Genomic DNA, 13,691 nt, shown 5'->3' on the forward strand with positions numbered 1-13,691 from the left:
TATTTCGGAATTTGGTGATTAAAGTAAAATAGTTCAATGACTTATTGGAAATATAGTTGAAGGTGGTTTGATAATTATTGAATGAATTAAAGGGTAAAATGGTCAATTGACAAGTAAGATTTTTATTTTCCTTTATAAGATAAGGGAACCACGTGGGAAGAGAGAAAATGTTCCAGAGTTCTCTTCTCTTCTTCCTTCTTCATACATGAAGCCTTGAACCAAAGGTGAGTCTTCTATTTAGATAATTTCTGGTTAAATTTAAGGTTGGGTTATGATCATTAGATGATAACTAAGCTTAAGTTATCTTAAAATCAAAACATAAAGGAGTTAGGGAGGATTAAAGATTTGGAGTTCTTGAGTGAAATATTGAAATAGAGTTTATAATAAGAATTGAAAGTTGAATTTGACTTGTCATCAATAAGAATAAGAGATTTATGAAGTTAGAAAGGATTAATAACAAAGTTAAAAGTTTAGCAAGATTCTTAATTTTAAGAATCATGATGAGTTATGGAATATAAAGATGGTTTATATGAATATAAGTTGGTTTAAGTAATGGTAGTTGAGTTTAATTACATGATAGGGGCTTAAAATAGAAGAATTGAGTGAAAAGTTGATGGTTTTCGGGCTTAAAATACAAATTCTGGGCAAGGTGTATCGATGCCCATTCAATATGTATCGATGCACTCTTTAAAGAAGAAACATCGAATGCAATTAGTGCATCGATGCATAAGGAGTGCATCGATATACCCCCTTAAAATGAAAACATCAAAGGTGATTGGTGTATCGATGCATGGATAGTGCATCGATGCACATGTTAAGAATGCATCTATGCACTGTAGAATGTATCGATGCACTTCAAAGGGGAAATAGAAATAGACCTTTCTTTTAGTCTAAGAAATGATAGATTATAGTATATCAATTAGATATTGATATATATCAATGTGTGATTATATAGATATCGAACATGAACAAGTTCCAGAATGATTATCAAGTTAAGATTCGATCGAAAAAGAGGAAATCATAAGTGGATTGGAACGTAGTGAGGCCAAGGTGAGTGCAATTTATTTTTATAAGATTATATGGAAATTGGACTTGTGATAAGTCTATTTCCTATAGTAATAGCTCATTAAGTCTTGATCATAAGTATGTTAACAACATGAAGGGTATGTATGTTTGATTATATGAATTGATATGTTTTTGTATGTGTTATGTGGTTTACGCAAAAACACTATTAGGTGTTAATGAGAGAATATAAAATAAGTTAAGAAATTATAGGAATATAGAAGATAAGTCAAGTGATATATGGAAATGGAAATAGATGTCTATGAAGAGTTATAGGAGAACAAATATAAGTCATATGATAATGAAATATAAGACTATGTGAATACATGGTTATGAGATAAAATATGGGATAATAGGAAAATATGATGAAAGTGAGTTCATGAGAAGTGTTAGGAACTAGGTAAACATGTGTAACAGTATATGCTTAATAGAAACATGAGTTGGACAAGTACATAGTGGTATGATCCATTATGAGAATTAGTATAATAGAGCTTTTTGATTTAATGAGAGTTAAGGGAACTAAATAAGATTGAATTATAGAATGAAATGAGAATAATATATCTATTAGGAAACTTTAATATAAAAATAATGATATGAATATATAAGATAAGTTAGTATATACATATATGATATATGTTATCGAGTAATATGAAAGGACTCGGAAAATTTATATAAGCTATGTGGAAGTGTTCTAGGTGTTTCTATGTGCTATATGAAGTATATATAATTATATGTGAACAAGATATGATATGTAGGTTTACATGAACATCTAAGAAATGATCTAAGCTATATGATATGATCTACGTGATTATATGCACTTTGGATATATGTTATATGACATGGATCTATGTGACTACGTGAGAAAGAATATAAGTTATGTGAGATGTAAATGTGAATTTTATGAAAATGTTCTACGCGTAAGTGAACTATGTGTATATATGAATATGTGAAATGACATAAATGATAATGCCCATGTTATGTGTCATGAGAGCTAGGGGTATAGTTGGCATGCCAAGAGTCGAGGGTCTGCGCGGTCCTTCGAGACATATATGTATTCTTTGGAACATGTATGAGGTCTTTTGAGACACCTACTTGATCATTGGTATATGTATATGATTCTTAAGGAATTTCTATATGGTCCTTATGGACATTACATGGCACTTTGGTGCATTTTTACGCGACACTTTGGTGCATTTACATGAGCTGTGGTGACAGCATTAGTGCACAACTTCTATAGACTCACATATCTATAGTTCTCACATGTGTACATAGGCTAATAAAGAGATAACAATAACCATATTACATGTAACTTATATGTTTTTGTGTTATGAATTGTATTACATGTTTTATATAATTATATTTGGATTGTATGAATGAATGAGTCATATGTTGGTTAAAATAATAGGTATAAGAGGATATGTTTAAGTGATATAAATGATAATAATATTGATAGTGAAATAAGGTTAATGATGGAAATGATGAGTGATGAGTATATGTGTGTATGTTTTTACATGTAATGATTTATTGTATAGGTGTTCTAGGTATTTGTTATATGAATAAGGATATGAGTGATATGATATGATAACAGTGATGGTTACGGCATTATTACAAGTTATAGTTTACATTATATGTTTAGTTGCATCACTAAGTCATAGACTTAGCGTGTGATTGTTTCACACGTAAGTTACAGAAGCGAGAAGAGAAGTGATGAAGAGCAAGACAGGTCAGCATCTCCCTTACAAAATTTCAGATCATAAAATAGATGATTTAAATGTGTTTGGTTAATTTGAATATAGTTGGCATGTACTAACTTATTGAGTTGAATATGCTCTGATCGATTTTGGTTATTTTGGTCAATTATGTAAATAAACCGCTTTTATTTTAATGAAAGTTTTAAATTTTCTATGAATTTTGTCAAGAGTCAAAGTTTGAAAAGTCAATGTGACATCTCAGACTCGTATTCGGGTCGGGTATGGGTTGGGAGTGTTACAATATCCCTTAACATCGCCCAATCCTCTAAATCTCTAAATTTGAGTCCTTTAATTCTTAATATCTGATCATCCTCGTGATTTGGGAAATAAAGATTTAAGAATTTCAAGTTTTGAGATGTAAGGATATAAGTTTAGAGTTTTGGGATATCGGGGTGACGATAAGAAGATGATTGATTAATGCATGAGTGGTGGTGGATGGGTGATCATTTAATAATGGTTAGTGACTACCGACAAGAGTAATACGTCTTTAAAATTATAAATTCAAGGGTTTGGGGATTTTTTTAGATTTTAGACAAATTTTGAGTTTTTTAAAATATATATATATATATATATATAATTTTTAATGAAATTAAAAAATTGTTAATTAAATTAATATTTGATTATTTATCATATTAATTTAATGGAACACTTAAATAATAATAATAACTTAATGGGTCGGTCAGAGGGCCCAACTTAGACTTGGGCAAAGAAATAAAATATCATTGTACCAGTGAGCTGATCCGGTCATATGTAGCAACAGAGATATGAATTTAAACATCAATACTACATTTAATCCCTCTAACCAAAGTAATAAAATAAAAATAGTGATGATGTTTTGTGTAGTTTATCCTTAATTATAAGAAAGAATGATAATAAAAATTCCTTTGGTCCATGTGCTCCAAACTGCCTTCGAGTGTAATGAAACTAAAAGAAAGATCCAGAAACATAAATCCAAATATTTCCAGCTCATTCATAAATATTATTGTAGATCAATCAACGATTGTTTATCACAGGGGCTAATTGCATAATTTAACCTTGAAAATATAATCTTCCGGTTGATCCAAAGATCTGTTTCTTTATATGACATTCTCCCCCTTGGACTGCATTGGCCGGCTTTCATTCTATATTGTCCTAAGCTACGGGAATTATTGTTGTTCACTAAGACGACCGGAACACATTGACCAACACCAACGTTTTACTTCTCCATTCGGCAAAAACCATGCAAATTATGACAAATCATTTGTTTATAGCTAGAGACCGTGTCTCGGATGAAAAAAAACAAGCTACCGGCCACTTGCATTTATAGGCTTCTTCCTTATTACATTCTTGTTAATTTTTTTTTTAATTTGCGAAAATGGCTGGTGATTACAGTAAGGAACGGTCGCTGGAGGAAACCCCGACATGGGCTGTTGCAGCCGTGTGCGCAATATTTGTGATCATTTCAATACTGATAGAACATGGAATTCATTCTCTGGGAAAGGTGGTTAAGGATTAATTACTTGATTGCAGTCGTCTAAACTAATGTCTATGCTAATGATGATTATAAACCTTGCAGTGGTTTCAAAAACGTCAGAAGAAAGCCATGATGGAAGCTTTGGAGAAGATCAAAGCCGGTTAGTCTTTTATTTTATTAATTTATGCGACTTAATCATATATGATACTTGTTGTTGATAAATTTTATTTGAGTTTGCAGAGCTGATGCTGCTGGGATTCATATCGTTGCTGCTAACTATCGGAACTTATTCGATTCCGGCGATATGTATCCCGGAGAAGATAGGGTATTCGATGCTTCCATGCAAACGGAAGTCTGTTTATGGTGGAGACAGTGATAAAGATAGCAAAAAAGGGGATGGCGAAGATGACCGCCGGAGGAAGTTACTTTCTGATGGTAAAGATATGGTTTGGCGTCGAGTCTTGGCCGGATCCGCATCAAAAGATTCTTGCAGTAAAGTATACATGCCGACTCCCTTTTTCATTTTTGCTTCATTCACTAGGCCGGCCATTTTTCGTATTTCAACTATAATAATTAGGACTTTGGATTTGATTGGATCAATTTGGTTGATTTTTTAAGGTTTTTGAACCGTTTATGATACTTCAGTTAGATTTTTTTATATTAATTTTAGATTTTGACTCTATAGACTTTATCTTAATAAATTAATTTTGGATTATGATTTTTTATATTATTTGGTAAATTTTGAAAATGTTTTTTTTTTTAAATTTAACTTTTAAGTAAATAAAATAGACGAGACGATTTTTAAAATAATTGCGTTTTACATTGTTGTTTCTAATAGAAATATAAAAGTAAGGCAATACACGTTTAGTACCTAAATTATTATTTATATTCCAGTTTGGTATTCAAACTTTATTTTTTTAAACTATATCTAACATTTAGTTTAAGTTTTAATTTGGTACATTACTGTTAAAAATTAACAGAACTACTGACATGCCATTATTTTTATTATTTCAATGATGACATGACATTAATTTATGGTGATACATCAACATCACAATTAAGTTTTTAACCATGTGTACCAAAATGAAACATAAACTAAACGTTATGTATGTTTTTGAAAAAAAAAAAATTTGAGTACCAAAACGGAACAAAAGTAATAGTTTAGGTACTAAACTTGTAGTTTATCTAATATTTTTATATGATAGAAAAATATATTAACTATAGATTGAATAAAAAGTGATTTCTAATTAAATTGAGATAATTATAAATTTTAAACTCTATTATTCAATTTAAATATTTTGATTTTTTCAGTTTCTTTACTCACCCTAATTAGAATTTAGGAGATTTAAACACATGATATTAGATTATTAATTACTCAAGTTTAAACAAATAAATTTGTGTTCATGTTTATTTATTTTATTTTAAATTTATTCATATTTAGTTCATATCCATGAATAATTTTATAATTCTATTTATGTTTATCAATTTAATATTCATAAACATACTCGTTTAATATGTTTACATGTTCACCAATAAATAAAAATTCATTCATAAATAATAAACTAACAAACCATAAATGAACATAGTTATAATTTTTTAATATAATCACACTATAAGAAAAATGAATAAATGTAAAAATATTTCAGTATCTTTTATAAAAACATTTTAAATTTAAATAAATAAATGTATTTGTTCATGAACGTAAATAAATTAATATATTTATGTCTAAATTCAGTTATTTAATAAATAAACATACAAATGTGATTTATATCCGTTTATTTAATCTAATTAGAATACAAAATATTAATAGCTTTTGAATAAGTACGTGTAATTTTCTTTTTGAGGGTAATAATTAAGTGTGATTAAAGTGTTTAATTGTTGTATGAAATTACAGGGTAAAGTTGCCCTGATTTCACAAAGCGGTATGCACGACTTGCACATATTCATATTTGCGCTTGCGGTTTTCCATGTCCTTTACAGCGTAGCCACCATTTTCCTTGCCAAGGCCAAAGTAAGTTTTCTTTTTCTTTTGCATTTTCCAGTATTGAGAATCAACTGGAACCGATTTGCTTCTGGGTAACAAAACTCATTATAGTTCCTGTTGATTGAATTCGGTTCAGATGAAGAAATGGGAGGCCTGGGAATCTGAAACCAAAACCCTCGAGTACCAGTACAATAATGGTATGTCTTCTTCGATTGACCTCGATTTCTGGGTAACCCTAATTCCTCATGTGGAAAAAGAGAATCCATGGGGATTGATATTGATGCTTGCATTTGAATTTTACCACGGCAGATCCTTCAAGGTTCAGATTAACGCATCAAACTTCCTTCGTGAAACGTCATTCTGGTTTCTCTGCAATTCCTGGCATCAAATGGATGGTAAGATCCAACCCAGTTCTTTCTAATTGAGTCGATGAATCATGTATTTGGCGAGTTAATAGTGAGCTGAGAAAGTAACGATCTTAAGATAATTTGCAGGTGGCCTTCTTCAGGCAATTCTTTGGTTCGGTGAGCAAGGTGGATTATTTGACCATGCGCAACGGATTTATCAACGTAAGTAATTATTAACGTAGTTATTATTATTATTATTATTATGATTTTTATATATTTAATAGTATTTAAATAAAATAATTACAAATTATAATTTTATATATTCAATAATTAAATACGAGACTAATAAAAATGTGTACAAATCTTTAGTATAAGATATATATTTAATAAAAATAATTTAATTGATAATTTTATAAATATTTTTTTATCATAAAATATTTTATTCCACCAACGTCATTAATACAACATAATTCAATTATTATTGGTACAACATCTTATTTTATTAGTAGTTTCCTTCACTAATTACTCTAATTATAAAGAATTAATGACAAACGCAGGCACATTTTGCAGCCAACACAAGATTTGACTTCCATAAATACATCAAAAGATCCATGGAAGACGACTTCAAAGTCGTAGTTGGAATCAGGTCTGTTTTAAAGTATTTAAGTTAATTATTTGATGTTAAATATTATTCATTAATACTAGAGTTAATTGCATATTATGTTTTTAAATTATAATTTTAAATTGATGGTTCTTATTTTAAATTGATCTCTGAATTTTTAAATATTTTAATTTTACTTTTAAATTACTTTTTATTCTAAATTAATCCACAAATTATAATCTTCAATTTAAATTAATCATCAATTTTTTAATATTAATCTAATTTTATCTTAAACTATCGGTATGTGTTAACCATAATTCTTATTAATAAAACCGTTAAAAATTATTAATCGCCGTATAAATATTAATATATATTATATAATAATATGGTATAAATATTGATGTGTATTATTATGTAATAATAATATATAACTTTTGGGTTTTTTCCTTTTGCAGTACTCCTCTATGGGGTTTGGCTGTCATCTTCTTACTTCTAAACGTTTACAGTTAATAATTCCATCCCCTTTCTCTTTTATTACGATATTGTTACTCAATTAAGTAGTAAAAATATTAGTATTTATTATTTATAATATATTATATATACATGGTGCAGAATGGCAAACTCTCAGCTGGCTGTCATTGGTCCCCTTGACGGTAGGACACATCCTTAATTAATTTTATATTTTTAATTATCTATATAATCTTTGAAAATAAGATTAATATATAATAATCTATCAATATTGTACATTTCGAGATGAAATTTATTCTGTCCATAAATCATAAAAAAATACACCCATCGAATATAAATAGAGTTAATGTCGGTAATCTCTGTGCAGATACTTTTGTTAGTGGGAACAAAGCTAGAGGTGATCATAATGGATATGGCGGAAGAAATCCAAGACCGGAGTGCGGTGGTGAGAGGGGCGCCGGTGGTGGAGCCTAATAACAAGTATTTCTGGTTTAATCGACCGCAGTGGATTCTCTTCTTGATACATTATACCCTGTTCCAGGTAATTAATTAACCGAGGATTATTATTTGAAAATTTGTTTTATTAATTACATTTGACATATATATATATATATATATATATTCATGCAGAATGCGTTCCAAATGGCGTATTTCCTATGGGTTTGGGTAAGTAATTAAGAGAATGATTAATTAACTCATGTTTTGTTGAAAGAAATCAATTAACATGTATTCATATACTTATGGTACAGTTTAAGTACAGCATAGGGTCATGTATCCATGAGAAATTGTACTTCGTAATCGGAAGGGTTCTTCTTGGGGTGTGCCTTCAAATTCTATGCAGCTACATTACCTTTCCACTCTATGCTTTGGTGACCCAGGTCAGTGATCATTTCGGGTTTAAATTATTTTTTAATTCGATTTAATACAGTAAGTAGTCGGTAACTGTATACGACATTACTCGCGATTTTGTTAAATTTGTCTATATTGTATTTGGTTTTAATGCAGATGGGATCTCACATGAAGAAATCAATATTCGAGGAGCAAACAGCCAAAGCTCTAAAAAATTGGCACAGGGCTGCCAAGAAGAGAAACAAGAACAAAGCAAGAGGGGAAGGATCCGTTGGGTTGAACAGCCATGCCTCGCCGTCAATGAGCGGTGACACCACGCCGAGCCGAGGAGCATCGCCGTTACACTTGTTACACAATCACAAACATCGGTCCACTGCCGGTGATCAAACGGACGGTGTTCTCAATTCTCCCACACATTCCAACTATTCTTACCCCTCCGATACGGAAATTTCTGATATTGAGGCTTTTTCTCCTCCTCCTCGACATGCAACCCCACCGCTTGATCATCATCATCAACAACGTAATGTTGATTTTTCATTTGTCAAGCCTTGATCTTTAATTCACTGGTTTCATTGTAATCCAAAAGAAATATTAAAATTGCTTGATTAATTTGTGTACTGGTATTCCATTCAATTGGTAGAGGAGTAGTTTAACAACTCAAGTACTGATTATCAATATGAAAGATTTAATTTTGTTTAGGATTACTCACACAGTTTATGTTTGGTACAGTACACTCATAGTACTATTTTATATTTACTTGTTAATGTTTTCTTTATATGACAGATAAAAGGGTAAATTACAAAGTACATCACTCAACATTTTTTACTTCTATTTTGATCACTAAAGTTTAGAAATTTACAGTTTATTCGTTTAATTTTCAATTTGCTCTTATTTTGGTCACTATATTTATTAATTATTAATGGTTATGACCGACTGTTTTTTATTTTTTTACTTTTGAAAATTATAAAATAGCCCTAAAAGTTCATTTTTTTTCTTTAATGATGGAATATCTTCTTGTAGATCCTAGCGGTGGAGAGGAGGAGGAGGAGGAGAATGAAGCAAGCTATATATTTTGATTTCACATTGATCGGACTAGGGCTGTAAATGAGACGAGACAGATCGCGAGCTACTCGAGATTGACTCGATCAAGGCTCGATAAATACTCGGATCGAATGGACTCGACTCGAGCTCGACTCGAGTTCTTAACGAGCCGAAACGAGCTACTCGATATTCGACTCGAAAAGCTCGTGAGCAGCTCGAAAATATAATATATTAAGATTTTATTTTTTAGAAATAAATTATTAATAATATTAATATTTATGTATTGATTTTTTTATAAAAAAAAATACATTAAGATTTCTTGTATTTAAGGTTCATGTTCGAGTTTGAGGCTTCAATCGAGTTAAGTTTAATAATTGTTTTTCATTTCGAGCCTTTTCGAGCTGCTCACGAGCTTCAGTTTGGGATTTCGAGTTCGAGTCGAGTTTGAAAATTTTAAGCTCGCGAGTTTTCGAGTCGAGTCGAGCTTCATTTCAAAGTTTTCGAGTCGAGTCGAGCTCAGCAATACTCGAGCTCGATTCGGCTCGTTTACACCCCTAGATCGGACAATGAAAATTGTAGATCAAAGAGGTTTGAGATTTTCATAAGTTTTAAAGTGATTTTGAGAAAATCAAAATTGATAGAATGGTAAAAGACGATGAGGTGAGTTCATCGATATCTTGAGTGATTGAAAAAGAAACTAAAGAATAGTGTTCAACATCCAAGTAATACAAAGATTAAACTATAAAACTTTCATATTTAGAGGAAGAAGATGAACTCAAATAATTAAGGAAAATGAAATGGATGACACTTGGATGCCATGTCAATAAAAAACAGTCACTATTAGCACCTGTGAGGGTCATGTTACTCTTTCGTTTCTGATTTAACACTTAAGTGAGCAAAATATGAGCAAATCGAAAATTTAATGAAGAAATTAAAACAAATTAAGCTTTAGTATCCAAAATAGGAGAGATAATAAAATTGAGTGATGGAATTTGTAATTTACCCTAGACAAAATCATATATACCATGATTATCAAAACCGGACCGGACCGGCCGGTTCAACCGATTGAACCGGGAACCAGTTGCCTGTCCAATCCAGTCAGCTTCTAAAACCAGTTTTGCAATGAACCGATTGAAAACCGATAGAATCGACTGAGAACCGGTAAAACCGATGTGAACCGGTTGAAAACTGGAAAAACTGGTGTGAACCGTCGGTTCTATTTAAAAAAAAATTAAACCAAACGACGTTATTTGTTAAACGAGCCGAGTCGAACTCGAGTATTGCTAAGCTCAATTCAAACTCGAAAACTTTAAAAGTAAACTCAACTCGACTCAAAAACTCGCGAACTAAAAATTATCAAGCTCAACTCGAACTCGAAATATAATATTGAAACTCGAACTCGAAAAGGCTCAAACTCAAAAAAAAAATTCAGAAGCTCGATTGAAGCCTGAAACTCAAGCTCGATTGAAGCGAAAGAATAGTTCGCTCTGTGCTCACTAGACTTCGTGATTTTGAATGCCAAATTACCTCTATAATTTATAGAAGTCAGTTGGGATGTTCTTCTATGTTTCTTAGCCATGTGGGATTGTTTTGTTCTCCTATTTTTACTCTTTAGACTTTTGGGATGCTCATCTATGTTTCTTAGCCATGTGAGATTGTTTTGTTCTCTTATTTTTGCTCTTCTATGCTCTTTAGATCTTTTTCTGTAGTGCTGTATATATTAATATTGTTTTGAATATTATGTAAAATTTTAAAAAAATATTATTTTATTTAAATCGGTTCAATCTGGTTGAACCAGTAAACTAGTACCTTCACCTGTTTAAGGTCCGGTCCGGTTTTAAAAACATTGATATATACTGGCGTAGGCAAGGGTATAAAGGTAATTGGACGACGAAAGTGGATTGGATAGAGAGTGGACGGGTTTCGTTTCCAAGTCGTAATGAACACGAAGATAAAAGCAGCGATGCATCGGCAAGAATTGTACAGAGATGGAACCTTCCCTCCCACAAAATAATCTGTTCAAAATGCAGCCCAAACCAAAAGCAAAACACCAACCAGCTCGTTTTATCACAACCCATTTCCAGAAGGTACGCCATATTCCTCTCTTCGGTGTCCACTTTCACTCTCATTTCACTTCCCCGATTCTCCGAGGCCACGGCCAGAGAGACGCAACAAGAAGAAAATCCCCATTGAAGACTATATCACTACCCGTTAGTTTCTGCTTTTCCCAATCCTTTTGCTTTTCTTTCAACAATTAATGTCCGTTTTGCTTTTTGTTTTGTTGAAACCAACAGCTGAAGGGTTGAAATACTATGATATTGAGGAAGGGAAGGGTCCAGTTGCTGAAAAAGGGTCAACTATACAGGTCTCTTAATTTGTAATGATTTCATTACATATTCATGGATTCGTGTTTTTACCCCTTTTCATGCTTTTTTGTATGTTTTTTCAGGTGCACTTTGACTGCATATATCGTGGTATTACAGCTGTTTCAAGTCGAGAGTCTAAACTTCTGGCTGGGAATCGCATCATTGCCCAGGTTATATAGCTTTTGCTTGTGTGTTTCTGGGTCTGGGTCTAATTTTCTTGAAGCATGTTGAGGTCATGTCAGGATTGTCGAAAGATTTTATGTCCGTAGTGAATTATAAAATTTTAGGGACAAAATTATTCATCAATATAAATTATAAAGAATGTAACTAACTTATCTGAAACTTTAAAAATTCCAGGGCGGTCCCACCCTCCTTCGGTTTATCCTTGGTCCTGTCATTTAGACAGGAAAGCCGATCGATCGGCATTGTCCCTGTGTCGGAGTTTTGGCTCCCATGCTCACCTGGAGGCTGAAAGTCGTGGACCGTCCTGGCTTGGATGAAGTCACATGAACAAATGTGAGCGTTTGCGGATGGTGTCTTGGACCCTGACATATAAGTGGTACCCGTGACCTATATAAGATAGGTCGATGGTTCAAGCCCCGTGTGTAAATGCTCACTTTGTGCACAAGCCTCTATTCAATGTGCTTCCAGTAGAGTATGGGAGACAAAACCCCGATACTAGGACAATACTGATTGTTGATATTCGGTTGGCTGCTTGACGAACAATACTTCACAGATTTCTCCCAAAGGAATCAAAAGCTTCCTCAACAAAGCAAAACATAATGGTCTAATACCGGTGTTATCTTTGACTCAGCCGTACGAATTCAAGGTAGGGGCTACTCCTGGGAAAGAAAGGAAACGAGATTTTGTAGACAACCCAAATGGTATGTTTTCAGCACAAGCGGCACCAAAGCCTCCACCAGCTATGTATTTGATCACGGAAGGAATGAAACTGGGGGGAAAGGTTAGCTTAAAGCATTCTCTTTCGTTATTGCCTTAGGAGTTTCACTCTCTATTGATCATCATCTCATGGTTTTACCTTAATTATTTCAGAGGACTTTCATTGTTCCTCCGGAGGCTGGCTATGGGCAGAAAGGAATGAACGAGATCCCGGTCATGTCCTAATTTTTTATGCAATTTTGTTATATTGGTGAGGCTTGCTAATTATTTATAGCTTTTTCTGGGGACAGGCTTAAATCTAACCATATATGTGCAGGATACGTACTCATATCCAACACTCTCACCGGAATCTTATGCTCCAGTAACATAGGGTAGTTTTGTAAAAAAATGTAGTTAATAGAAGTTAAAATAAACAGGCAGATCTGATTGTAGTGAATCATTCCTGCCTCATTTATCAATTCTGCTTTCCTTTTGCTTAGAAACAAAACCCAAGTCCACATCTGTTTTATAAAAACACCAAACTAAAATCATTCATATTTTTCTGGGTGCAGCCAGGAGCAGAATTCGAGCTAAATATCAAGCTTTTGCGAGTGATGCCACCCCAAGAAAATTGAAGCCCACTCTGCTGCGTTGCCATTTACCATTGATCAGCACATTAGCCTTTACGTACCAATTGCCCCTATTCATGAGTGAGCTAAATTATTTCAGCAAATTAAACCATGTGGATTCATCTATCATGTTTGTTTTAACATCTTAATAATTATTGTGTAAATTTTGACAAAATCGTATATTCATATTAATTTTTGTACCAAATCGCATTTTGCATTAAATTTTATTGTGTCCTTTGTAGTGTAAGAGTAATGTAACTG

At 32.3% G+C, this 13,691-nt stretch overlaps 1 protein-coding gene and 1 pseudogene across 1 annotated transcript; both read left to right on the forward strand.

Moving 5' to 3' along the window:
- Positions 1-3,234: 3,234 nt before the first annotated feature.
- On the forward strand, positions 3,235-9,067 carry LOC120198447 (MLO protein homolog 1-like). Its single transcript, XM_039199795.1, has 15 exons — positions 3,235-3,252; positions 4,189-4,293; positions 4,369-4,426; positions 4,507-4,763; positions 6,161-6,277; positions 6,387-6,447; positions 6,560-6,645; positions 6,745-6,819; positions 7,155-7,243; positions 7,654-7,703; positions 7,811-7,851; positions 8,034-8,207; positions 8,297-8,332; positions 8,416-8,544; positions 8,672-9,067. The coding sequence occupies exons 1-15, from the start codon at positions 3,235-3,237 to the stop codon at positions 9,065-9,067; spliced, it is 1,692 nt and encodes a 563-aa protein (XP_039055726.1).
- A 1,131-nt stretch (positions 9,068-10,198) lies between these two features.
- On the forward strand, positions 10,199-13,573 carry LOC120198448 (annotated as a pseudogene).
- Positions 13,574-13,691: the final 118 nt, after the last annotated feature.

Source organism: Hibiscus syriacus, unplaced genomic scaffold, assembly GCF_006381635.1.
Source record: "Hibiscus syriacus cultivar Baekdansim isolate YM2019G1 unplaced genomic scaffold, ASM638163v2 tig00117056_pilon, whole genome shotgun sequence".
NCBI lineage: Eukaryota > Viridiplantae > Streptophyta > Magnoliopsida > Malvales > Malvaceae > Hibiscus > Hibiscus syriacus.

What these genes read in the sequence shown, in the direction of transcription:
- LOC120198447 (XM_039199795.1), top strand. An exon ending in GAATTCATTCTCTGGGAAAG is followed by an intron (nt 4,294 to 4,368) that starts GTGGTTAAGGAT and finishes TAAACCTTGCAG; the next exon opens with TGGTTTCAAAAACGTCAGAA. An exon ending in TGTCATTGGTCCCCTTGACG is followed by an intron (nt 7,852 to 8,033) that starts GTAGGACACATC and finishes ATCTCTGTGCAG; the next exon opens with ATACTTTTGTTAGTGGGAAC.